General features: G+C 40.9%; 1 protein-coding gene across 4 annotated transcripts in view; it reads left to right on the forward strand.

The window, feature by feature from the left end:
- MLF1 (myeloid leukemia factor 1) overlaps window positions 1–26,909 on the forward strand; it is a 50,902-nt gene extending 23,993 nt beyond the window's left edge. Inside the window, exons 2-9 of one of the 4 annotated variants that reach the window (XR_007951583.1) lie at window positions 4,989–5,127; window positions 10,825–10,905; window positions 16,563–16,646; window positions 17,841–17,969; window positions 20,780–20,939; window positions 24,923–25,061; window positions 25,716–25,794; window positions 26,411–26,529. Coding sequence is in view for 3 of the 4 variants with exons in the window: in XM_051983088.1 (XP_051839048.1) it covers window positions 4,989–5,127; window positions 10,825–10,905; window positions 16,563–16,646; window positions 17,841–17,969; window positions 20,780–20,939; window positions 24,923–25,061; window positions 26,411–26,513 (835 nt within the window). In the remaining variant the exon portion in view is untranslated. Of the gene's footprint in view, window positions 1–4,988; window positions 5,128–10,824; window positions 10,906–16,562; window positions 16,647–17,840; window positions 17,970–20,779; window positions 20,940–24,922; window positions 25,062–25,715; window positions 25,795–26,410 lie in introns of all 4 variants that reach the window. The other 3 variants (XM_051983088.1, XM_051983086.1, XM_051983087.1) reach the window with 3 other exon arrangements.
- Window positions 26,910–27,185: the final 276 nt, after the last annotated feature.

A 27,185-nucleotide genomic window follows, 5' to 3' on the forward strand; every position in this document is an offset into this window, starting at 1 on the left:
GCTTCTCACGTTTTCTGGGTCATGATGGAAGAATCTGGATTGCAGCCTGATAAGAAATGAAGAGAAAGCTGGCCTAGCTTTAAATCTCTTAAAAGGAAATTCTAAGAGGAGTCATCTTATCAGAAAGCAGGGTCACAGAAGCCGCCAAGGGTATGTCTAAGGTGTCAGTGCCAGGCGTGAAATAATCTTTGTAACATGAAGAGTTTTCTCAGCTGTGTAAAATCTAGTGAGAAATGAATAGAAATATATATTTATAACCTGCCTACTCTGGCCTACAGGTGGCTTTGAGCTTCTTAATGGCTTTCCCATTAGCTCAGAAATTCTGGTAGGAAATACCTACCAAGATGGAAGGATTTGAAGTCTAGTAATAATTCATTACAAAACAAAAGAATATAAACAAAGATTGTAAATGGACAATTTTCATTACACAAAAATTGGTTTTTGTACAAATAACACTAATAACTAAAATTAGAAGTGAAGCAGATAACAGGAAAAGGCTTTACAGTAAATTTCTCTGATCAAAGCCTCATTTGTAATCTCTATAAGGAATCGATTAAAATTTATAACAATAACAAAAAATAAAACAATAAAGCCATTCTCAAAATTGATCAATTAAAATAAATGAAAAAACAGTTTTCATAGGGAAAAAAATAAAACTTATTGACAGTCAAAAGAAAAAAGTACCCCAATCACCAATATTTTCAGTAGTACAAATTAAAAACAACTGTGAAGTTCCACCTCATATCCATCAGATTGACCAAAAAAAAGAAAAGAAAATGACAAATGTTGAGGGAGCTGTAGGAAAGTAAACTTGTTGATATACTATTAATGGAGCTATAAAATAAATAGCGCAGCCATTCTGGAAAGCAATTTGGATCTGTCTTCAAAAATGTAAGTAAATTGCATATACCTTTTGAACCTGCTATATATACCACCATTAGGTAGTACTTCAAAGAAATCAAAAAAAATGGGAAAAGGATCCATATGTACCAAAAAAAATATAGCAACTTTTTAAAATGTTTAATCTACATCTTTAACATTTTCTCTTTCTTACATCAAAACAGTTATCAGGACAATAAAGCAATCCCTACACTAATCTGTAATGGCTATTCTGATTTCTGATTTTTGTTCTTGGCTCCTTTGCCTTTTTTTTTTTTTCAAATTAAATTTTATTTTTAATTTCTGTTTTTTTTTATTCCTCTTTCCCCACTCATTGAGAAGCTAAGAAAAATAAACTCATTATAATATGTATAGTGTCACAAAACAAATTTCTCCATCTGCCATATTTCGTTCCTCCAAAAAGAACAAGATAAAAATTTACTTCAGTCTACACTCTTGAGTGTTCCAGTCTCTTTGGAGGTGGATAACTCCTTTGAAATGGAATCCTTTGAAAGAGAAATGTTACTCAGTCACACTAAGTCTTTTACAGTTAATTATAATAATACTGTATAAATTGTTTTCCTGGTTATGTTCATTTTGCTGTGCTTATGCAAATCTGACCAGATTTTTCTGAAATCAACCCTTTCATTTCTTACAACACAGTATTCCATCACATTCATATCCATGATGTATTCAGCCAATTCCCAAAGCACAGGCATCCCTTCAGTTTCCAATTCTTTGTCATCACAAAAAGAGTTGGCAAAAATATATTTGTACATATAGATCCTTCTCTTTTTTTGTTTCTTGGGGCTATAAACCTAATAGTGCTATTACTGGATCAGAGGGTATATAGGCTTAGTAGCTTTAGGGGCATTATTAAGGCTTTTCAGAACATTAGGCTTATTTACAGCTCCACCAGCAAATGCATCAAAGTATTTTCTCACATCCCCTCCAATATTTGTCATTTTCCTTTTCTGAAATCTTTAGCTAATCTGCTGAGTGTGAAGTAGTAGTGTAGTACCTTAGAATTTTTTAAATGTGCATTTCTCTAGTGATTTGGGGAATTTTTTTTCTATATTATGGCTAGCTATATAAGTTGCCCATTGATATTTTTGACTGTATATTATATATCTTATTTTTGCAAGTGACTCAGTTGCCTATTCATTTTAGAAATGAGATTTTTATCAGAAATTTGAAACAAAAATTTCCCCCTCTCAGTTTCCTAACAGCTCTTTTTGTAGAGATAGAGAATTAGAACTAAGCAGGAAGTGCCCCTCAACTGGACAATGGCTTACAAATTATGAACAAATTATTCCTTACGAATATAATGTAAAAAGGTAAGAAAGGATGAAAGGAACCATTTCAAAGATTTGTATGAATTGATGTCCAGTGAAGGGAGTCTGTGATTTGAGTTTGTGTTGTCCACCCTTTTGATTTGTAAGCTTTTTATATTATTGTATCTTCTATAGTGTCTTTACTCAGTAGCTTTGGCATTTGGATATTATTGAACAAAAAGAATCAGATAAAAGGCTTCAAAATCACTAATCATTAAATTTAAACATCTGAGTTTTCACTCAGACCTGGGAACTTGGTGAAGATGATAAAAGACAAATAGTCAGTGGGAGCGGTATAGGCTCTTGTCCACAAGGCTCAAGTGCCCAGGTCATCTGACTCTGGGGATCAGTGTCTTTTACACATCTTTGAACCTTCTGCAAATGGGATTCGACACAATGGGATTAGATGAATACTGTCGTTTTAGAATTAGTTAACTGGGAAAGCTATAGACACACACGTATATCTGTTCATATAGATAGTCACCTATTGTATCTAAGCTTTCATTAATTGCCTTCAGTGTATGAATTACACAAGAGCATCAGTCATGTACTTTATCTAAGATCACCTTGCAGCACAGTTCTGCTCCCCAGAAGGGGCTCGGAGCCACTTGGAAGTTTGAGAATGGGTTGAGATAGTTTGGGCCCCGAGTGGGCTTTCCTGGGGTTTGTAGTGATTCATGAAAGGGAGGTTGGTAAGCCCTGGGGAAAAAGCCAAGTGTTAGCCAGGGGCTGCTGTGGTCTGTCATTCTGTCTGCCCCCAGCCATCGAGCCTCCATCCTGGACTCTTTTTTGCATGTTTCTCTTGGTTCTGGTGTAACTTTTCGTGCAAATGACTGTCAGAGCCACAAATGCAGTCCTCCTTTGTCTCCTGAATTCCAGCCCTGCTTGACCCCTTCACATGAAGGTCTCATGTTCCTGCCTTCAACCTTTCCTGGGTCTCTTGAAGTGATCGCTGGGCCTGCCACCTTTGAGGGAGTCGTCCTTTGCATTAGAAATTCCTTCTGTCAAGTCTTATTGCTTCTAGTTGAGTGAACAGAGCATTAAGTATTTACCAGAAACAACGCACTGAGGATATAAATAGAAACATAAAGTGGGAGCTCTCTGCTGCTGGTCAGATGGGAGAGTCCTGGGGGCCTCATAGTGAAGGGCCAGAAGAGACTCAAGGCTGCTGTGGGGTGGTCTCCACCAGAGACACGGATCCTTTGTGACATGGAGCCATCAGCAGAGCCAAGACTTGGGGGCAGGAGCTTGCCTTTCAGGTCCCTTGCAGTAGCAAGGGTCAGGTTGTGTGTCTGACAGGGCCTGTTTTCTGAGGGACAGGAGAGGGTCCTTGCCTGGAAGTTTGGCCATTTCCACAGTTCTCAGTTTCACTGTCCTGGGCTGTCGGTACCTAGGATGGAGGGGACCCAGCCACTAACTGGAGGTGGCGGTTCCCCCCACCACATATATAGTCATGCAAGCACATACATATATGCACACCCCTTCCTGGGAGCCTCAGTTCCTGCTTCTTTGGATTTAATTTAGTGTGAGCCCTTCTCACCTTTTCCCTCTCAAACACCTTCCACACTGCCACCAAATTTACATTGGGCTCTCTCCTCAGAAACCCTGGGGAGCCTAACTTATTGCCTCAAAGTAAACTACAAAATCTTCAGGTAGACAGGTAGAGCTCTTACATTTTTTCATATTATTCCCCTTCTCAATTTTCTTTCTTAGGCTAGTTTGCCTAATGGTTGTCACCCACACAAAGCCTGCCATTTTTCACCTGAGTTATTTTTGCACCTGTTTTCTCCCACATCTGGAATAAAAATATTCCCCCTCACCTCTACCTCATCCAAGCAATCAAGCATTTATTTAAAGTGCCTCTTATATGTAAGGTCTTAGTTGCCTTCATGGTGCAGTTTAGTGGTCATCTCTAAGGAGAAGAAGGCCTTTGTTAGAATCTCTTGTTTTTACATTGTCTGCATTTCCCTTTGTATTCCTTGTCCTTCCCCTTCTTAGCCATTCTTATAACAAAGAATTTTTTTAAAAAGAGGAGAAAAAAATTTTTCTAAAACCAACCAGCACATTGACGATCTGTGCAGTGTTGGACACTTGAGGATCCCTGTGTCTGCAAAGGAGCAGGAGCGGGAAGTCGCGTCATATCTTTTCTTTGGAACCAAATTTGTATTTTATAATTTCACAACATTCAATTTTGATTGTTTTTTGGTGCTCATTCTTTCCATTTACGTTGTTGCATTTCCTGTTATATATTGTTTTCTTCTTTGTCTTACTTCACTTTGCCATGTTATCTGAATTTCTATGCTTCTCTTTATTTGAGCACATTTTTTTCCTAGTACAGTAATGTTCCATTGCATTCATGTACCACAATTTGTTAAGGCATTCCTTGATCAGTGGGCATCTGTTTTGTTTTCAGTTCTTTGCTGTGACAAAGCTCTTTCTTTTTGGAAGTCTCTTGATATGTATTTATCTGTGTACTTATTGTTCCCTCTTAATAAAATGGAAGTTCTGTGGGTGCAAGGATGGTTTCATTTTTGTCTGTATCTTCAGTGTCTACTGGAATGCCCTTTAGTTTATTTAGATTATTTAGTTTAAAAAACATTTGTTAAATGAAAAACAGAATGAGATATTGTGGAAGAGTCTTTTTATATATTGTAAGATCTGTTTAATTTTTGCTCTTTTTAAAGTATACATCAACTCAGATAGAGTCTTTTCATGGTACTTGAAATCCATCATTATTAATGATTTTTTTTTCTATCTTCTGTTTATTTTCCACAGAGACACCTTTTCTTCTCAGAGTGAAAATATGCGTCAAATGATGAAAAGTTTGGCTCAGCCTTTTGGACAACTTCTCAGCATTGCTGGTGGGAGAGGTCGTCACGATGATGACGATGATGATGATAAAGTTTCTTGTTGTGTAGGTTCTTTATTTTGAAGATTCTTAATAAGAAAATGATAGGAATTTTAGGAAAGAAATAGAAAATATCATAATGCATTTAATTTCTTAAGGATGCTTTTGGGTCACAACTACCAGCATTGCAGCTATCATGTTTGCTGGGATGGGATTTAACCCAAAGGATGTATAAAACTCTGTAATATGACAGTTTTTTATTGTGTATATAGGATTTGCTTGTACTAAATTCTCATGATTATAGAGCTTCAGTCTATCATCTATCCATACATTTAACCAAAAACTTTTGCTGTGATATTCATTTGTCATTCATATTAATCAATTAACAATTAACTTCTCACATCGTATTTTAAGAAAATAATCAAGAAACATGTTTGTTACCCGTAATTTTCTTCCTTTTCCTTCCTCAATTGTGAAATAGCACCTGGGGCTGTTAGCAAAAGTGACAGTAAAATGCATTTTTGGTTTGTTTGTTTTTTTTCCTTGGTCTTTGACAGAGTGGACATAGATGTGTGCTGTTGACTGCCCTTTGGCCCATTTTGCCTTCTAGGGAGAATGGAGGAATGAGCTGAGTTACAAACACTTCTCTCATTACTATCCTAACCACCTCACCCCCTCCAGAGAAAGAAAAGTAAACTTGAATGGGCAATGTCATCTTCTTACCTTCCTATCCATTGTTTCTCATAAGCATCAATGATTCCAACTTAGGGGAAGTTTCTGCTCTAAATTTCAAAGAAACCAAAAGATGGGAGAAATAAAAGCAGCCCCAGAGTGTAGGACTTTTGTTACCATCCGCTTCTCTGCAACCTCTTTCTGTTGTCTAATTTACAGGAATGAAGGTAAAAAAAATGGTTGCTGGGAGTTGCCCTTTCTGCCCAAGCAACTTTTCCCTAATTCAGAGGGGACATGAGGAGTGGAAATGCAGGAAAATGCAGACTATCTATTCCTGACAATTACCTTTATCTGAAGAAGTGCTTTTTGGTCCATTTTAAAAGAAGGGAATATTCAAATTAATCTCCAGCCATGGGTGGAAGGGAAGGAGGATCAATGAGCTATTGTATCTTTTTTGGTTGATTGTTTGTTCCGTTTGGTATTGGAGGAAAAACAGCTTCATGACAATATAACATATGTAGACCTGGTCCCCTGGCTCTCCCTCTAGCGGGTCTGTGGAGCAGCGGGCTTTATTTAATTACTGTCAGACAATTAATTACTGCCCTCAACTTAGGCAAACAGGTATAGAAACTTGAAACTTGAAAAGGATCCTGAAGATCCCCTTGGGGATCAACCCAACCCTGAGCGAGGATTGGGGGTCAACCCATGAGGAAGAGCAGAAACCAGTTCCTCTTCTCAACAGAGGTTCCCTGGATATCTGCCAGGCCTAGTTTTGGTGCCTTCCAAAGATTGCCAGATCACCAAAGTGTCTACAACTTTCATCCTCAGATTTCAGGTTTTATGGCAGAGGAGGGACTTACTGCTTACCTAGGGCATTCCAAAAGTGCAGTTTTAAATTGTTAAAGCTTAATGGGAGTAGCCAACTGAGCGATTAAAGCTGGGAGGCACCTATAAACTTTGGGACCATCCTAGAAAGTGTTCTAGTCAATAGGTATGTTCGGGGATTTACTGGGGTGATTCCTTGGAGGGTTTTCCTCTTAGAAGGTTTGTGGTTTCACAGATGAAATGTGATCCTCGAATCTGTTTCAGACTTTTTGTAGCTCAAGAGTGAAGTTGTGAGAAGAGTTACCAAAGGTGGTAGTGGGGGGGCGAGGAGAGAGTCATCCTTTATATGTTACCAAAGGTGGTAGTGGGGGGGCGAGGAGAGAGTCATCCTTTATATGTGTATTGTTTGCTACACAAACAACAAAGCTGCTCTCCCAGTCAGTCCCCCATGTCCCAGGCTGGAAGGGTCAGATTTTTGTAGAAACTCATCTGTGTCGTAGGTGGAACTTTTCAATAACCATGCTGTCAGTTATTACTTAGTTTCATTGGCACGTGACACGCATATAAAATTTCATGATTTTAGATGCATATAAACAAAAAGTCCTTACCCTCAAGGAGCTTGCATTCTGTGGGTGAAGATAGTCCTTGAAGGGGGATGAGGTCGGGAGTGTGTGAAGAGGTGCAATGCTAGGCTTGGGAGCAGAGTAGCATGACTAATCTTGGCCCTTTGCCCAATATGGAGGTTCTAGGGAGGGCCTGCCAGTGGAAGAAGGGACCTTTGGGCAGCTGAGGCTGGAGGAAGAGTTGTAAGAAGAAAAAGCACCAAGAAATGTTACAGAACATCCTTTTTTAGCTCTAAAGCAGAAGCTTACTTCTTACATGTAAGGGTTACACCTTACATCGGTAAGGATTGTAATTGTCCTGTAGCTTCACCACTTAACCACTGGAGCTCAAAGTTAACCAAGGAGAGCAGTGTTAGGTGTTGAGTTTTAAGAGCCTGTAATTTCTTCAATACAATTCCTCATCATAATTGGACTTTCTACAATGCTTTTGGGTTTACAAAACCCTTTCCAAGTGTTCTCACTTTGAAGCTTTCCCTGAACCTTGTGAGAGAGATACCACAGCTGCTGGTAGTCTGAGGAAACTAATGCACAGGAAAGCCAGAGCCACCTAGCAAGGGTTGGGTTCAGAGTAGGTGTTTCCATATGCACTTCCCTGCTCCTCCTGGAAGGTCTTCACAATCCATCACTGCTTTGAGGATTGTCTTCAGGAGATTTTAGTGCCGAGAAAAATACCCTCCCCAAAGGCTGGCCTTGTGCCAATGAGCTCTGTACCTATATTCGGCACAGCCGTTGTGTTGGGAAGAGAGAAATGAGGCATCAAACCTGCCAGAGCCTCTGGGATCCAGGCTCTTGTACTCTGCTTCCCTGAGCCACATACCTATTGCTGGAGCAAACTTAACATTTTAGGGAGGGAAATCCCATTTGAACTTATCTTTTCATTTAAGTGGCAAAATAATTTGGGTAGATAGAGCATTGTCCATGTCAAGAAGTGGTAAATTCTGTACAGATGTAGGCACTCAACAAACAGTTATTACTTGGTAGATTGATATATATTCCATTGTTAACTTCTTTAATTGATTGTCACTGTTTTGGGGTTTTGTCTTTGTATTCCTAAGGCTTCGCACAGAGCAAGGCGTTTAATCAGGATTCATTGAATTGTATTGGGGGGAGGGGAAAAGGCAGGGTACCATAACTCAAAATATCCTAGTGGCCTTTGAAACAGGTGGAATACCAGACTGCATTTTGGCTAAAGAATTCCCATTGCAACGAGTGGCCAAGATCAGGGCTGATTGTGCTGCATGCCATCATAACTGTGGAGACAAAGAACAAAAGTCAGGAAATTATCCAAAAAATAAGAGCCCAGGAAGTGAGCTAGGTCTTAAAGTCCCTGATTTTGTAGATGGGCAAACCAAGGTCAAGAGAGATCAAGTAAATTGCCTAAAGTCACCCAGCTAATTAGTATGCGAGCCTCTTGACCCCTGAGATCTGGTACTGTTCTCCACAACTGTACTTTCTCCTCCCAGGCTGCAACCCAAGTGTCATTGAAGTTCCTCTGAATGGTAAAATGTGACACTGACACCCAATGAATGTGCTTCCAAAATGATGACTTGTTCTTCAAAGTAAATCCACTTAAAACGGGGACTGCCATTTTCTAGTAAATAAAGCACAGATTCATTTATCTGAAAAAGAAAACTTAAATCTGAAAATAAGTTGATTTTTATCTTTAGTAAAACTTAGATTATAATTCTTAGAATGAAAAAGAATGAATTATAGTGATTTTTATGGCATATTTTTTCCGACATAATTGAATGATAGTATACTATGACTTTGACATCACAATTATAAGGAAGGGTCAGTGTTGAAAAATATTAGACACATCTAGGGGCTTTTATAACTAATATGTTATGCACATAGAAATATAATGACTCAATATGGAAAGATAAAGCACACAAAATTTCCACAGAAAGAAAAAGACTAATACTGGCCCTAGGAAGAAGAATTGAGCACCAAGGGCTGGCAGGTGTCACTGGAAAGGGAGGAATGAATTCTGGAATAGCCATTATTCTAGGAGTGCTGGGTCCGCATGGTCCCTAAGTGACCTCCCTGACTGTCCTTGGACTTAGTCTCAGTCACAGCATTCCACAAATCTCTCAATAACCACCTATGGACTGGCACATAGCGGATCCCATGAGTAATCATAGGGCTGGTAGAACTGCATTTGGGATCTGAACTCCCCAACTTTTCAGCTATTCCAGCTCCTCGTGTTAGCGTGTTCCTATTATTCCTGACAGAAAACCACCAGCCAGTATCTTGATAGCACCAGATTTGCTTCTTGGCGCTGTTCAGGGTACTCTGAACTGCACCCAGAGTGAATCATATTAATATATTAAAAGGTAATAGCATCTTTTCCTGTTAATTATTGTGCCTTAAAAATTCTTTATATCATTTGTATTTCATCTGATTCTATATAAGTGTGTTATTTTTGTGTTGCTGTTGTATTGATTTCATTGTAAATATATGATTTCTGCATTTTCTCAACTAGGGTTGTATTTTCTCTCACCAAAGGGTAAGAAGATGTACTGTGCACTTTTTCTGTAAAAATGCCAATTGATTTCCTTTATTTGGAACTTGTAGGAAGTGACTTTGACACTGTTACAGGCATATGTTTAAGAGCTCTTGGGTTCTAACACCAGTCTTTTCTCTTTTTTGTGCTCTTGACCAAGTCTCTTTCCCTTGTTTAGCTTTGCAGTGCCCTCCAGCTCTGAAGCTAAAAATCCTATAAATGTTGGTCAAGTATTATTCTTCTGTATAATGAAAAAAGAGGCAAGATGGCATCATGACTAAAGAGCTTGGGCTCAGAGAGAAAGACCTGCATCCATCTGGCCTTTCACATTCAAGGCCCTTGCCTTCCCCCAACAGGATGGGATACAGACAAATTTCTAAGACGTTAAGCTGCAGCAAAAGTCTGGGCCTGTGGTGGAGGGAGTTATTTCATCCTGGAACTCCTTAAATAATTAGTATCAGAGGACTGTTTCCTATACCTAAAACTGACTTTGAATCTCCTTTCAGTGACAGTGATCTTTGGGACTGCTTTTTTAGGGCAGAGTGGATTTCACTTCTCCCTGAGAAACTAGAAATATTTTAGAAATCAAGTATATATTTCACTGCTGGTCTACATTAATTTTTTTAAATTTTACATAAAATGCGTATTTAGGAAGCTATTAGGTATAACCCTAAGCTTTTGAAATTTAGTTACCTTAAAAAAAATGACTTGTTTTAAATCAGCATGTATGGCACACTGGATAAACTGGTCTCCTGTGTCGAAAGGTAAGAAGAGAGATTTTAATCATTGTACCATATGTTTTTAATTAACTTTGGTATGAAATATGAAGGTTCATTTAAAAAATATTTCTCTTAATCCAGTCTTTCATATGTCTTTAATGGCTGCTCGCTCAGTCATGCTCACAGTGATAAATGGTCTTCCTGTTTGCTTGAAGAAAACTATTTTTCTTACTTTATAATTACTGATGTGACTGTGATCATAAACAGATAAACAAAACATGAAAAAACACCCAATTTTTAAAAATTAAAAATCCACATAATTTCTTTAGTTATAGGCCTTGTGACAATGTGCTTTGAATTCCTCATCTTTTGAGGGTTTGTCATGCAGCAAGTAAAGAGTAATTGGGCATTTTTCTTCCAGGCAAGGAACCATGCCCTTGTTCCTTTTGGCAGTTTTGGTGATTCATCTTCACTTATGCCTTTTGGGAGTTTTGGTGCAATGGTTTGTACTATAAAATACTTCAGTTTCAAGAAGATTTGACTTTGCTGGTGTTTGTTTTTTAATTTTTGTTTTCATTTTAACTAAAGTAGACTCATTTTTCTACTAATCTCATAATTGCTTGTTGGAAATAATATGCATTGATATAATCTCAATTTACATTTAAATTTTAGCCAGATGAAATATTTAACAATATAGGACATTTCTAGACAGATTGAGCTTCTTGTTGTCTGTATTGGGTGTTAAAATTAATTTGATTTCCTGAGAAAATTTCAGAGCTGTGACTCAAAAAGTTTTTGGGAGAAAGAAAATGGATGCCTACCTGATGTTTTAGATTTGCTGTAGATAATCTATATTTACACACAGATATATGGATCTATACAGAAATGTAGATGATTGATGATGTTATTTGTCCTGTGTTCTCGAAGACAACCGTGACATCAAGGAGATGATGCTATGACATGCAAATGAATTGAATTTAAGTGAAGATGGGCTGTTCAAAGTCACCTGCTTTACTTTCCCCTCGAGAGTCATCTGCGTCTTGTGGCCGGATATAGATCAGAATGACTGGAGATGGATCTCATGTGGTTATACTTAAGCATTGACTGAAGTCCTGATTTTTCTCTCTGATTTTGTGGGCCATGATTTATCTGTTACTGCAGCCAAATTAAAAAGAAATCCTATGATTTCAGTTCTCATTTGGCATAAGGGTATGGTTGTGGAATAGTGCCTCTAGTGGAAAATTGTCTTAAGCGGGGTAGGGACAGGAAATTAAGTATTGAAGATAACTATTTGAGGTTTAAACCAAGGTGCTGATGGAGAAGGCAAGAAGGAACATGGCACTTAAAATGTCTTTTGTCCCCACTGAGTTCCTTTTGCTTGATATATTTCACTGAAATGAGGCTTTAATTTTTTTTTCAAATTTAGTTCTTTAGTTTTTCTTTCCTAATAAGCTCTTTAAAGAACATCTGTTGTAAGTTTGAGATGCAAGCTCAAATTCAATGGAATTCAGCAAATATTTATTGAAATGTTATGCGAGGTATTGTGACAGGCACCCCAGGGGATAGAGATAGCTTCAGAAAATTGTCTAGAAAGAAGGAATGAATAATAAAGAACAATATCTTGGGATGATATGACAGGAAAATCCATAGCAATTGAGAGTTCAAAAGAGGGAGAAATCCCACCATTGCTTCATGAAGGAAGAGCTATTTAAGTTTATATTCAAAATGTGGGGAAGATTTGAATGGAGGTGGAGAGAAGTGCATGGAAGAAACCTTACAAACAAAGTCATGGAAGCTTGGGAGCATTCAGTCCAAGAAATTCTGAGGGAGCAGTATAGAAAATGTCTAGGAGAGCTATAGGACAGGGTTGGAACCCCATTGCAAAGAACCTTGAAGTCTGAACCTTTTTCCTGTAGCTGGAGAAGTTTCACTAAGGGTGTTCAGGGGAGCATGGACTTGATCAGACAGTTGTCCTTTAGGAAAATGGATCTCCTAGCACTATGTAAGAGAGATCGCAGGGAAGAAACACTGGTGACTTGGACTTGGGCTGGAGATAAAATAGCCTTTGAATTTGATGGATAATAATGACAGTGGAATGGAAAGAAGAAGTTGACTGTGAAACATATTTCTGAGATAAAATTGATTAGATTTGGCAGCTGCTTGGAGGTAAGAGATAAAGGGGAGAGAGAGCAGGAGGACAGGGATGATTATAAAAGCTGTGGTGACTGGCTAAGAGAATGGCAACCCAAGCAACTTGTATGTTGAAGGAAGATGGTGTCTGATTGGGGAAGTAGAGTTTGGACTTCTAGCAAGGTATTCAGTTGGTATTCAACAGGGAACTGGAACCAAAAGAGTGGAATTTTGGAGAGAAGCCACAGCCAGAAAGATGTATATTTAGGAGTGATCCACGGAGGAGATTGACCAGGAAAATAATAAGTAATTATTGGGGGGGGCAGAGCCAAGATGGCAGATAGTAGACAGGACTTTGCCTGAGCTCTTCCTGACTTCTCTCAGAATCAATACCAGATCAAATTTCTGAACCTATTTTGGAGTGACAGAACCTACAATTATTTGGAGTGTAACCAGTTTCCAGTGGAAGATATCTTGAAAGGACTTCAGGAAAGGTCTGTCTCAATTGGGCAGGGAGAGACACGGCCCAGCACAGAGAGGTCACACGTGGGGAACCTAGTGGGAGGCTCTAGCCAAATTATATAGCAGGGTGCCAGTGGGTTGGCAGACTACCTGTGAGATCTCTTCAACAATTACAGAAGGCAAATAGCCCCTCAAACCACAGCATAACAAGTAGGACTTAGCCATACCCACCCAGGACAGGAAGGAAGCCACCAGCATTGGCCCCAGGCTAGCATAAAACCCATTTGTCATTCTGTAGAAGAAGCTTGGGACAATCTCCACTTTGCCCTTGGAACAGACCTCAGCCTTTAAAAATGAGCAAAACCCAAAAAGTTATGACCATAGCTAGTGATGATAGAGAACAGAGAAAAGCAGACCTCAAATCCTGAGACCACTGAAGGAAAAATACCTCCAAATGACTCCTCGAAGGATGATATGAGTTGGTCTCCCAATTCAAAAGGCTTTCTTGGAACTCAAAATGGATCTTTAAAAAGAGAAAAAAAAATGGGGAAAAGAAAATGAGAACTTTGGAAAAGAAAACACAGAACTGTCTGAAGGAAACAACTTAAAAATACAATTAGTGCAATGGGGAAAAAAAATATTACCAAAGAAAACCACTTCTTAAAAAAAAGATTTGGTGAAATGGAAAAAGATAACTCCTTAAAAAATAGAATTGGTGAAATTGTAAAGATAATCAATAAAAGAAACAACTCATTTAAAAGTTCAGTTGACCAAATGCAAAAGGAGATAAAAAAGCTAACTGAAGAAAATAATTTACTAAAAATTAAAATTGAACAAATGAATGTGAATGACTCAATGAGACATCAAGAATTAGTCAAAACCAAAAAAAAAAAAAAGTAAAATACCTCATTGGAAAAACTGACCTGGAGAACAGATATAGAAGGGACAGTCTAAGAATATTGGACTACCTGAAAGCCATGATGAAAAAAAAAAAAACCTGGACATATTTCAAGAAATCAAGGAAAACTGCCTTGATGTCCTAGAACCAGAGAGTAAAATAGCCATTGAAAAAATCTACTGATCATCCCCTGAAAAAGACCCCAAAATGAAAACTCTGAGGAATATTGTAGCTAAATTCCAGAATTATCAGATCAAGGAGAAAATATTGCAAGCAGCCCCCCCCAAAAAAAGCAATTCTAGTATCGAGGAGCCCCAATGAGGATTACCCAGGACCAGCAGCTTCCATTTTAAAGGATCTGGAAGATTGTTATTACTGGATACTAGCAGAGCTATGAGCATGTGTGGGAGATGGGAGTAGGGAGAGGGAGCTATGGAGGGGATAGGAGGAGTGAGGCAAAGAGAGGGATGGTGTCAGAAGGGTGGAGGGCAGTGGTCTGCAGTGCCTGTGACTGCTAGGGTCTCACAGGGGTGAAGGCATAGAGTCGAAGGGCCTTTGGAGGCCATCAGTCATGGACCTCAGGAACTCTGCAGCCCAGCACTTGTCAATGAGGAGAGCTGCGATACGGAAAAGTTGGATGACATGGCTAACAAGTCAGGATTTGAACTCAGTTTGTCCTGATTCCAGTATCTGGGGATAGACGAGACCTAATCTGCTCAGTTGGGCAAGGACAGAAGAATGCTCTAAGGCTTGGGTTCCAGTTCTGCTTTTGCTCCTTCCCAGTTTGGTGACCTTGGGCAAGTTACATCACCCCTTGTGGTCTCAGGCAAGGTTCCAGGTAGCCGTCCAACTAAGAGGGTTTTAGACTAGTGATTAATGGTGCGCTTTCAGACTCTGCCATGAGCTCATGCTCTGACTGAGCAGAAGCTGCTGGGCTTGGCGAGAGCGACCCTGGGTGGCCTTCAGGAGGATGGTTTGGGCTGGGCCCGTGCGTGGGAACAGCAGGTACCATTGCAGGTGGTGGAAAGAAGTTGGGCAAAGCCAGCTGAGATCTCAAGGTTGCTCATGGTGGGCAATGAGCCAAAAGTGGGATGTAGACGCAGCAGTAAGGAGTGTGCCCTGAGGAACAGGGCCTGGCCTTGGGCCTGCCAGGGAGCACATGGGGCTCAGTCCCCGGGATCAACCCCCGCCTTTCTCCAGGAGATTGCCGCTTCCCTCGTGCATTCTCCTGGTGACGATGTAAGACATAACTTTATTGGGACTTTTGGAAATAACTTTCAAATGTGGAAAAACAAGACACGGGCTGGAAGCAGTCTTTGGCTATTTAATGATCAGTCACAAGTTGTGGCAGGTTCAGCCCTGTGCCCTGCGTGCCCTTGGAACAGTGAGGAGGCCCACAGGAGCATGGTGGCCCACGGGAAGCCACCCCTTCCACGGTGCCGTCGAGAGTGGCCACCCAGCCTTTGTGTGAGAGGCTCCAAAGAAGGGAATCGCCGCCTGTTGGGTATGACTTATTAGGACCAAGTCTCCTCTCATCTCAAGTGATGAGCTTGGTCCCTCCCCCAACTTTCTCCAGCTTCCGCTGCCTTGTCCTTCAAGAGGGAATTGGATTAGATGCCGGACAGCTAGGTCTTTTGTCCCAGCCTCAGGAGAGCCCCCCAGCACTCTCAGAACCTTTGGCCTGGGACGGCCCTCACCATGAAGCTCTGAGCAGCTTCTGACCTGACCTAGTTTGGTCTCCGCCAGAGAGCTTGATCCACCAGCAGAGGAGCAAGAGGGGCTTGGGAGGCAGAGCCTGAGAGATCTGTAGGTCTGATCATATGAAATCTTTGTATGGGGGGGTGACTCCCCTGCAGGCTTCAGACCCTAGCCAGGAGTGCACCTTCTATAGAAACGTTGTCCCAGTGGGCAGCTCGTTGGTGATGGGAGCCGGGCCCTGGGCCTGTGCCTGGTGGGAGCGCAGCTAGCCTGAGAAGGTCCTTGTTTCTGGGTGCCCATGTTGGGTGCCTTCTGAGGGGACTGATTTGGACCCCAGACCCCTGACCGAGCCAGGGAGGCACTGTGGGAGAGGAAGCGAGTGGGATCCGGCCCCTTTAGGGCTAAAAGAAGAGGTCATGGTGGCCAACAGAGTGGCACTTAGGAAGGTCTCAGCTCTTCAAGGAACCTGAGCTGGTCGAGGGACACGGCACCCGAAAGATGCCACAGCTGTGCCCACTCTGAGAGGAGATGCTGCTTGGCAGGAGGGAGTGACTGGGACATCTGGAGTGAGGAAATGGGGAGCCTCAGTTGGGTGGGCCGGACCTTGGAATGGAGGGAAAAGAGGCCAGCCTGGCAAAATGGGGAGAACGGACGGGGCTGTTATTGCAGGGACGTAAGCCCCACCTCTGGAGAGAGGCCCGAGGGGCTGGTGCATCTAGAAGTGAAGGGCTTGGTGTGTTTTTTTTTTAATATGGATGAGAATCACTTCTGGACTTCCCTGCGAATTGAGTATTGAATTTGCCCGTATTTTTGGCAGATTGCATGATGTCTGATTTGCCTGCTTGGCCCATGTGCATGTGACCTGATTGCATGAACCGAATGACTTTTCTTTGACTTGTGTTTCGGGGATGTTGGTTTGTTTCTCTTGTATTATTCTCCTAGTTAATAACTCACTTCCTAATATCCTGTAGAATACAGATGTCAACCCTTTTCAGGCAATGGACAGAATGATGTCAAATATGCGACACAATATGCAGGATTTACAAAGACGTTTTGTAAGTATTAAAAATTAATTGATACTTAAGTGGGAGCTGTGGGTGCAGAACAAGGCGTACACTGTCGGCCATCATGGGTGCATTGGATAGACTGAGCGGTTTCTTTCTCTTATGTGTTATAGGCCCCATATTCAGCAGAGGGGATGGCTTTCTGGGAGTGTGACAAGTATATTTCGAAACAAAACGGGGGGTGTAGAAACAGTATTAATAACAAGGTTTTAAGATCTCTAGTAATACTCCACAGTACCCTCTAAAATAGAACACAAAAATGAAGTCGCTTCACAAATCAATTAGTTGCTGCCCACTTAGGTCTCAATTGAATGCCACATTGTGACTGACCTTAGAATGGAAGCTTTCGTAGATGTGGGAGGAATTCTGTGGAGGAAAATCCCGACAGTGACCTGAAGCTGACACTAACACACTGAAATCCAAATCGGAAACCCATCTTGGCCTAAAAGCAGGCCTTGGGCGTTTCGTAGTCATCCAGAATGTTTAGTTTGGGCACATTTTATCCAGTTAGGCTGACTTGTAAAGGTAAATACTCGGATCGCTTCTGCCAGCGGGATGAAAGAGTAAGAGCGGGGTCTTTTTTCCTCCTGGTGAAAGGAGCCTGACAGAGGGAGAGGTGGCCAGGGGCCAGAATGGGGGCATGCCCCGGGGCACCCTATTGCTCACTCTGATTCTGAGGGACACCACAGAGGAAATCATTGCTGCCCCCGGGACCATGTTCCAGGAAGAGCTAGTGGGCCTGTGGGACGGACCCTCTTAAATGTTTCTAAGGGGAATTCTCTTCTGTTCCGGTGGAAGCTAGATATCCTGGGCAAAAGCAGAACCCTTCCGGATTCCTGAATAGATCGGGGAGCTCCATGGGGTCTTAGATTAATGTGGGAGGCCCCGGGGGAGCTCAGGTCAGAGGGTCCCAGAGTCTTCTGCTCACTCAAGTGGGCATTGATGCCAATCTGCCAGCTTGGTGTTTCTGTCTGTTTCTACTATTTGCCAGTCCTTCATGAAGGTGGGGAAGAGTAGCCGGGATTCCTCTTAGTGGCCATTGAAGCTCTCCAGGAGCGTAGAATGCCCTTCATAGATTTTCTAAGTCACTTCTTGCCGTCTAGTTGACTCTTTTTCATGTTGCAGTGATTGAGAAATCTGAGCAGTGTTTTTCTGACCCACATCTTTTTGTATTTCTCTCTGTAGAGTGATATGTCAGTTGATCCAGAAGGACACTCCTACTGTTCTTCTTCCATTATGACCTTCTCCAAAGTAGGTAATGAGCCTCCAAAGGTTTTCCAAGCTTCTTCTCAGACGCGGAGAGCTCCTGGTGGGGTGAGTATTTTGAAATAGCTTGTAAAAGCAGGAACAGCTTACTGCTATTTGGTACCTTTTTAAACTGTTTTCTTATTTGAAATGTTTTTCTCTTTTTAAAATTTTTTTCCCCATAACTCTTAATTCCCTCAGTACCCTCTCCACTTCCCTCTGTAGAAGTGTTTGCTTTGATCAAGCCTGGATCTACTACCATAATCCAAGAAAGCAAAGGCAGACTACAAAGTTACCTTGTCTAGTGCCTTGCTTAACCACCCCTGACCCTCCCTTTCTTACCCAGAGCCTTTCACCTGATAAACAGGTAGCCCTCGTGTGGCAAAGCATCATAGGAGAAACAGTCATTTCCTTACAGGGTGTTCTGGTGTTCTGGGTCTGGGTGGGTATTTTGGGCCCAAGGCTGGGGAGATCTCCTTTCAATTCTTTTTCTCAGCTCTCTGCTCTACCTCTCTCACATTTGTCTTAGATGCCTTCTGTGCTCTTAAATACCAGAGAATTGGCTTCCTTGAGCAGATGGAGAACAAACCAGATTTCTGGTTCCTAAACTGAAGTCTTTGGTGAAAATGTAATTGAGGAAACACAGCTGGCCAAAGCCCTTCTTTCTCCTCATCTAGGAAGAGGTCATTGAAATTTTCCTAGACTTCCATTGATAAGGAAAGTTGTCCTTAAGACTGTCTCAAGTGGGCTGCCTCTGCTTCAGAGGCAGTCTCTCTACTCCCTTCCCTCCCATCTTTATATTTCTAAATCATTTTATCTTTGCATAGGGCCTTCCTATCTTTTTACAATTTAATTAATTTACAATTACAATTTATTTACAGTTTGATGAACTTTTAAAGTGTCTCCTTCCCTTCCTCCTGACCCGATTCAATGCAGATTTTGTAGTTGTGTAAAATCATACTATGTCCACTTCTGTTTATCAGTTCTTTCTCTGAAGGTGGATTACATCTTCCTTCATAGGTCCTTTGTACTTTTGAGTATTTTTAAGTATTTATAGTACTCAGAGTAACTCGATTGCTCACAGTTATTTGAAAGATATTGCTGTTACCTTATATAATGTTCTCCTGGTTCTACCCGTTTCACTTTTTATTATTTCATGCAAAGTTTCCCATGTTTTTCTAACATCCACTAGCTCATCATTTCTTACAGCACATTCCTCAATTGATGGACATTCCCTAAAATTCCAGTCCTTCACCACCACAAAGAGCTGCTATAAATATTTTAGAATTTATAGCTTCTTTTCCCTTTTCCCTGATCATTTTGGGAAATAAACCTAATAGTGGTGTTGTTGCATCAAAGGGAATACCCAATTTTATATTACTTTGAACAGAATTTCAGACTGTTCTACAGAGTAGTTGGATCACCCAGTTTCATTGACGGTGTATTAATGTCCCAGTTTTACTACATCCCCTTCAATATTTGTCATTTTCCCTTTCTAGCATCTTAGCCAGTCTTATTGGTGTGAGATGATCCCTTCAAGTTGCTTTAATTTTTCTCATTAGTAATGATATATAGAGCACTTTGGCACATGACTGTCCCAATACCTGAAAAGCGCCCACCAGAGTGTGCTCCTGGGCCAGGGGGCTGCAGTCTCTGTCCACATCTCTGCCATCACTCCTGTTTCCCGACCCTCAGTGCTTTACATTGAGCTCTGGAGACGCTGTCTGGCCCTCCTTTTGGGTGGTCCTTGGCAGAACCACTGTAGTCACAGTCAAGGCCATGGGAATCCTCCTGGAGCTCGGGCTTGGGACAACCTGGTCCAGGCCCATTTCTGACACCAGTTCTGTCACATCAACAAAAGGGCCTCCCTTTCCTGTACATCTTTTCCTTCGCCTGTAAAATGATACCTACAGTTCCTGCCTCCCAGAGTTGTTGAGAAGTTCCAGGGACACAAATGATGTGTGTAGCATGCTTGACCTGCAAGACAGGGAGAGCATCACAGTGGGGTCAAAGGGCCAGTGTGGGGGGCTCAGTTTCCCTATCTGTAAAGTGAGAGGGCTAGACTTGGTGGGGCCCCTGGGACACGCAGACAGCAAGCTGCCTTTCCTTTGTTCTAGCACATTGAGCCAGCCCGGTGGGGGAGGGTGGGGAGGGGAGGCTTCCCAAGGGGGAAAAACTCTCCACTTATGCCCACTGGCCCTCCTGAGCAGCACAGCCTGGACTAGCTTCCCAGAGCATGGCCCTGGCAGGGACTTGCTCACCCTGCCTCAGGGCCTAGCTTTGCCCAGGACATCATGGGATTCTTTAGGCAGCTTGGAAGCGGGTCTCTCCAATACTGGTGACTTTTCTCAGATTTTGAAGATTTGCCATTTTAAGTCTTTTGTCCACATTATAAATATGTTCTGATGTCTTTTTACTTTGACCTAGTTTGGTGTTTGGCTCGGGGGTTTACCCGTGCATGCCCCCTGACGAAGGGAAAAAGAAGGGAGGGCTCTGGGAGGTTGAGACCTGCCCAGGAGGGTCCCATCTGGAGGCTAAATTGATGTCTAGAAATGAGATTCTATTGAGAGACCACCTCAAGGGTGGTGCAGGCTTGGGAGTCCTGGGCCTTGGGTTCCAATCCTGGCTTTTAGGATAGCTTCCTCAGCCTGAAACGAAGGGGCTGGACTCAGTGACTGCAACGATCCCTGACTGTGTGAAGTCTTAGGCAAGGCCTCCCTTGACTCCTCCCTAAAATAAGGGGTCAGTAAGCCAGAAAGGGCCCTCTGGGTCTGAAACTATGATCTTAAGAATGGGAATTTCTCACCTGGTCGGCTGTGGAGGAGGGTAGAACGGCCATCAGTAGCTGGGCTTTGATTCATTTTCTCTTAATTATTTAGATTAAGGAAACCAGGAAATCATTGAAAGATTCTGACACTGGAATAGAAAAAATGGCTGTGGGTCATCACATTTATGATCGGGCTCATGTCATAAATAGGCTAAAAAACAGCAAAACTGGTGACCAAGAGTTGAACCAAGAGTTCATCAATATGCGGGAAGGTAAGTGAGCCAGGCCTGCCGCAGACTGAGAGCAGCCTCCAGGAGGCGCCCTAGAGCAGCCATCGTCCTCACCACGCATTGCATTGCATTTTCTTTCTTTAAAATATGGTTGATGCATCTTTTATACATCAGAGTCATTTCCAGATATGCCCCTTGTTACAGACAGACAGACAGACAGACGGACAAACTCTTTGTCAGAATATGTGCTGTGCATTTTAACATGCACGTAGGGTTTCATTTGTACTCAGGAAATGGACTCTTTCACATCATCAATAAGGCAACGAACACTTACACGATGCTTTAGATTTTAAAAGAGTTTTCCATACAACAACATTTCAAGAAGGGGCAAAAATCATTATTGGGATTTTTATTTTATTTTTTATTTCTTTTAAACTTAAATACAAAACAAGGAAAGAAAAAAGATATACACAACAAAACATGAGAAGATTCAAAATTAAACAATAAATTTCCATTTCAATAAAATCTATGTAATCTGTGTAGGATTTATTGTTTTCAAAACTACTTAGCTTTTTGGTTTTCTTTTCTAGGTTTTCTTTTCTTCTCTGCCATGTACTTTTTACTTTATTCTCTATTCTCCCAAGTGAAAGCTAAAATCAAATGCAAATATATATATATATATATATATATACACACACATACACGTCGATAAATATACACGCACATACATGTACATATATGTAAGACCATACAATGCATACTTCTATTTGTCAGCTCTTTCTCTGGAGATAGATAACATTTTCCCTCATAGAGTAAATCTTTCCATGTTTTTCTAAACTGACCAACTTATCATTTGATATATCACAATAGTCTTCCATCACAATCACATACACACAACTTGTTTGCCATTTCCCCAGTTGAAGAGCATCTCATTTCAGTCAATCTCTCATAGGTATAAGATGATGTCTCAAAGTTATTTTAATTTGCATTTCTTTAATCATGAATGATTTAGAGCATTTTTATTCTTAGATATAATTTTGATTTCTTCTTTGAAGAAGTGCCTATTCATATCCCTTGCTCATTTGTCAATTGGGGTATGATTCATATTCTTAGAAATTTGACAAAGTACTTTATGTATTTGAGAAATTAGATCTAAATAAAAATATTGAATTGAAACCTAGTGTAGTTTCCCTATTTTTCTTTTAATTAGCTTTAACTTTGAGATCATATTACTACTTCTTTTTTTACATAATTCTACTCCAGACCTTTATTTTACCTCTGTGTATAACTCTTCTTTAAAATTTTGTTTCCTGAAAGCAACATATTGTTGAAACTCGAATTTTTAATCCATTCTGCTATCCATTTCCATTTTATGGGTAAATTAATCACATTCACATTCTAAGTTAAAATTACTTGTATTTCCCTTCATAGAATTTTTCATCACTATCCTTCTCAACTTATTTACCCTATCCCTCTACACTTACCTTCCTATTTCTCAACCCACCCACCCCTCTCCTAGGCCTCTTATTCCTGCTCTAGTCCTAATTCTGAATTGACACCCCCTTCTAAAAGCCCCTCCTTATCCTATACCTTCACTCTCTTACTTCTTTCTAAAAAGACCCTCCTAGTTGTATGTTTGTTTCCTTTTTAACCCATTTCCTATAAAATTAAGATTCTAGCACTACCAGTCCATTACCTCTACTTGTTTCTTCTGTATCAGCTCTTTTATGCCTCATTTCTATGAAATAATTACTCCTTTTTATATCTCTCCCTATGCAGTTTTATTTTTTAGAATCATTGCATCATATATAGCTCAGTCCAAACTTTTCTTAAAAACTACCCAAATTATGATTACTATAAAAATAGATATTTTCACATATAAGAAGTAAACAGTTTGACCTTGTTGTTGATCCCTTATGGTTAGTCTTTCATATTTACTTTATATTTCTCCTGAATCTCACATGTCAAATTTTGTATTAAGGTCTGATATTTTTGTCACAAATAGCTGAAAGTCTTTCAATTTTTTAAATGTCCTTTTTTCCCCCATTGATGAGTATACTTAACTTTGCTGAGTTAGTTATCTTTGGTCACAACCCCAGCTTTTTGGGATTTTGGGGATCTCTTTCAGATGATTATCAGTGGATTTTTCTATTTCTACTTTACTTCCTTGTTCTAGAATGTAAGGGCAATTTTCCTTAATAATTTTTCATAATATTGTATCAGTGTTCTCAATATTCTTATATTGTCTCTCCTCAATCTGTTCTCCAGATCAGTTATTTTTCTGATGAGATATTTCACATTCTCTTTCACTTTTTCATTTTTTTATTTTGTTTTATTATTTCTTGATGTCTTATAACATTATATAATGTCTTGATGTCATTAATTTTCCTTTGCTCAATTCTAGTTTTCAAAGGAATTATTTCCTTAAGTTTTTGATTCTCTTTTTTTAGTTAGTTGACTTTCTTTTTATGATTTTTTTTTTTTTTTTTTTTTTTTTTTTTTTTTTTTTTTTTTTTTGCTGAGGCAATTGGGGTTAAGTGACTTGCCGAGGGTCACACAGCTAGGGAAGTGTTAAGCATCTGAGATCAGATTTGAACTCAGGTCCTACTGACTTCAAGGCTAGCACTCTATCCACTGCACCACTTAGCTGCCCTTTGATTTTCTTGGATTGCTCTTATTTTCTTTTTCTAAATTTTCCTTGATAATCTCTTAATTGGTTTTAAAAGTTATTTTTAAGTTCTTCCTGGAATTCATTTTGGGACTTAAAACCATTTGATATTTCTCAATGAAAAAGGGAGTGTTTCTTTTTTTGGCTCGACTTTCTTCCTCTAAATATGAACACACATCCTCTCTATCCCTACAGTAGTTATCTATGGTTGGGTTCTTTCTCCATTGCTTACTCATTTTATTTTTATTTTATTTTTAGCAGCAATCATTATAATCAAGTTTTGGTTCTAAGGTGTGGGGAATGATGCCCCAGGCCTCAGGTCCTTTTTACTGTCATTTCTAAGCTCTGGGGGGTGACCTTGGGCACTCCCCCTCCCAGACCACAGCCAGACCCCCAGCTAAGCTGTTCCACAAATGCTTTTGCTTCTGGTGGTCCTTCTGGTGGCTGTGAACTTCACCTGTCCTTTCTGGCTGGGACCTGAAAACCAGGGACGCTGCTTTCCTACAAGTGTCCACAGCCAGCCAGCACGTTCCCACCTCTCTACTCACCAGGTGTGTGCTGGCTCCTTCTCCCCCAAAACCGCAGCCTGAGATAGCATCTGGCCAGCACATTGTGGTTGGGGTCTCTGCACAGTGGAAGACCCTTCAGTCTCCTCCTCAGCCTCCCAGCCCCCATCCTGGCCTAAAGCTGAAAGCTCCCGAGGCTTCAGTTTTTGTTTTTTTTTTTTGTATTTTTTTGTGGAGAAAACTGGGAGAGCCTGAAATCTTGTGACGAACTCCACCGTCTTCCCAGAATCTGCTCCCTTGTTAGTTCTTAAACTTCAGAATACTGTACAAAATTGGTATTTTCTCTCTCCAGATTTGTCACCTTCATTATTAACAGTTCAGTTTCAGGATAGTCGGTACTCTGTGCTTTCTCTGTGTAGACTTTGAAATACAAATGCAGTTGTTAAGTCAAAGTAGAGAGGAACATTGGGATTCTAGCAAATAACATTTCTGGTAAGGAGAAGTAATGGGAGGAGAACGAGCTCAGTAGTTGAGCGGCTGCCCAGCTGCCCCCCACAGGTGGAATCACGACATGGTAGGACATTACAGCATCTGGGATCCCCAGATGTGACGTGTAAATAAGCACATCCTCCCAACACAATTAAGAAGTAAAAGGAATATTTATTTAAGGAAGCAGTGAGAGTCCAAGGGAAAGAACAGCTCCTGTCAGGCTGGGCAGGTAAATGCCAAGGTCCCAGGGATGGCGCAGGGGCCTCGAATCCGGTGGCCCCATAAAAAGCCGGGGAGCCAGAGGCCGGGAGCCTGGAGCTGAGCCGGGAATCCTAATCATGTCTTTTGTCTGTCTTCCGAAGCCGATGCCCGAGACTTCAATAACGAATGGCAAAGCCAAATTCTAAAAGTCATCCAGTCAGGAAAAAGGAATCTGGAAGGCACGAGAATAAGAAATGGTCACTCTGACGGTTCGTTGCCCTACGAAGACATTTCCAGAAGGTAACAGATGACTCCATTTTGTTGGGACGGCTGTAGGTGCCCCCCCTAGACCTCAGGCTGTGTGCGCATGGATGTGCCCTGAGGAACACGGGGAAGCTTAGACTTAGCCAGCCTCGTGCTGGGGGTTGTTCATGGGCACAGCACCTGGCACAGAGTAGCTCCTTCCTCGCTGACCTACGTCCCAGCCCGACGAAAGAGTGCACGCTAGTCTGTGCTTCGGGACGGAGACGGAAGCCACAGTGGCTGATGGCAAATGCTACCCTCATGTAGTCGCTGAGCTCTTGGAATATATTGGGGTTTGCATCTGCATGATCTTCTCTCTTAGTGTAGGACGGAGGGGGAAAAGTCCTATGTCAGAGAAAGGATGGGGAGAAGGAATGGGGAAGTTTTGAATATTTGATCCTAAAATTTTTTTGAAATAACTTGAAACACAAGATGAAAAAAAGGAAACCTAGGCATGATGTGTCCCATTTTTATGCTACATTTTGGGTATCTTTTTTTTTTTTTTAAACCAATTTTTACCAAGGACTAGACTTTACATTTTGACTTAATCTTAAAAACCAAAAGAATGGAAAGAGAAGGCCTAGTCCTTGTGATGTTACGCTTCCAGACTCTGGGAAGCCGGACAAGGCCTTACACAGAAATCTGTTTTAGGCTGTAGGAGTTGGGAGAAATGCTGCTGAAGGTGGAAGGCTTCACAGAACCATCGTTGGATCGGGCAGAAGGCTGCAAAGTAAAGAGAAGCCTTGGTTGGCGGAGTGTCTCCTGTGCCTAGCACCTTTTTAAACAATTATTTAAGGACTTAGTTTTCTTCCTAGTAAGGAAAGGCAGGTTTGTCGCCAGGAGGCTGGCCCCCAGGTGACAGAACCCTTTTTTTGGCCACAGCGATTCATGAAGATCCTTTTAAGTTGGGGTGGGTGGAGGAAACTCCAGCAGTCTTAAATTAGGGACAGTCAGTGGGAACGCCCCAGTGCTAAGGAGGACAGAGGTGTCCCCGGCCTGCTCTGAAAGTCTCATTGACTGTTCACGGGAGGTTCTGGAACACCAGCATGAGGTGTGCGGGCTTTCTGGATGAAATAAAAAGCCAAAATCCTGCGAGCGCCAGAGCTTAGGGCACTATGTGGCTAGTAATGCGTCATTGTAGTCTGTTAAAACAGCAGCTGCTTCTTTTCATTTAATGTGCAGTGAAACAAACAAGTTAGAATTTTTGAAGCAAAATTTGGGCTGTTAAAAGGTAAAAAATGATGTCGTAGTGGGATCTGTGGTACTCTTGTTGACTTAAAAAGTATGGCACCATTTCAGAGATGTATTAACACATCTGTTTCTCTGTGTATATCTATTTTACCCAGGGAGAGACCTCGCCAAAGATCCATCGAAAGCCAAAGAAGACCAAGGGCTTTTGAGGAAGCTCTTCAAATAAAGGGATCATCTGTCAAATCCAACAAAAAATAAATTTCCGTGCATTTGATTTGAGTTTTAATTTTTTTTCATTTTAATTGAACAAAGGGGATGGTGCTGTACAAGACCAGTCTTGTTCCTCATCGTTGGCCTTGACTGTTCTTTGGAACTTTACTCGCTTTGCTTTTTTATTGCCCCTACCCTGGGCAATTGCTTCATTATAGCTACATGAGAATAAGTGCCTGGTTTTCAGCAATTAAGAGAAATTATTAACACAAAAAGCACTTTTAAGTTTGTTAGCACAAAGGCATGTGTATAATTCTAAAAACTTTATAAAGATAATAGTTTTGCTTTTTTAAACTTTCTTTTGGCCATGCTGTTCCTACTTTAAGCAGGTTTGGCTAATGTGTCTAGTTTTATGATCTACAAATAAAATTTATATGAAAATCAGATCTTTTGAAATAATTTTTTTTTTCCTGTGGCTGACCATTCTGGAGTTGTGTTAATAAAGCTCTGGCTGACCACCGGCAGGTAGTAGTATATAGTTACCATACTCTAGATCTTAGGGGAGGAACTTTTGTTTTTGTCACTCTTAAATCTTGATGTGGTCATAGTAAAGTGACTTATTTTTTCAGAAGTAGATCTCTGTGAATGATTGGGAGCTGTTATATTACATAGAAGTGACTTATTTTTTTCAGAAGTAGATCTCTGATTGTGAATGATTGG

This window comes from Antechinus flavipes, chromosome 3, assembly GCF_016432865.1.
Source record: "Antechinus flavipes isolate AdamAnt ecotype Samford, QLD, Australia chromosome 3, AdamAnt_v2, whole genome shotgun sequence".
In the NCBI taxonomy this organism is placed as follows: domain Eukaryota; kingdom Metazoa; phylum Chordata; class Mammalia; order Dasyuromorphia; family Dasyuridae; genus Antechinus; species Antechinus flavipes.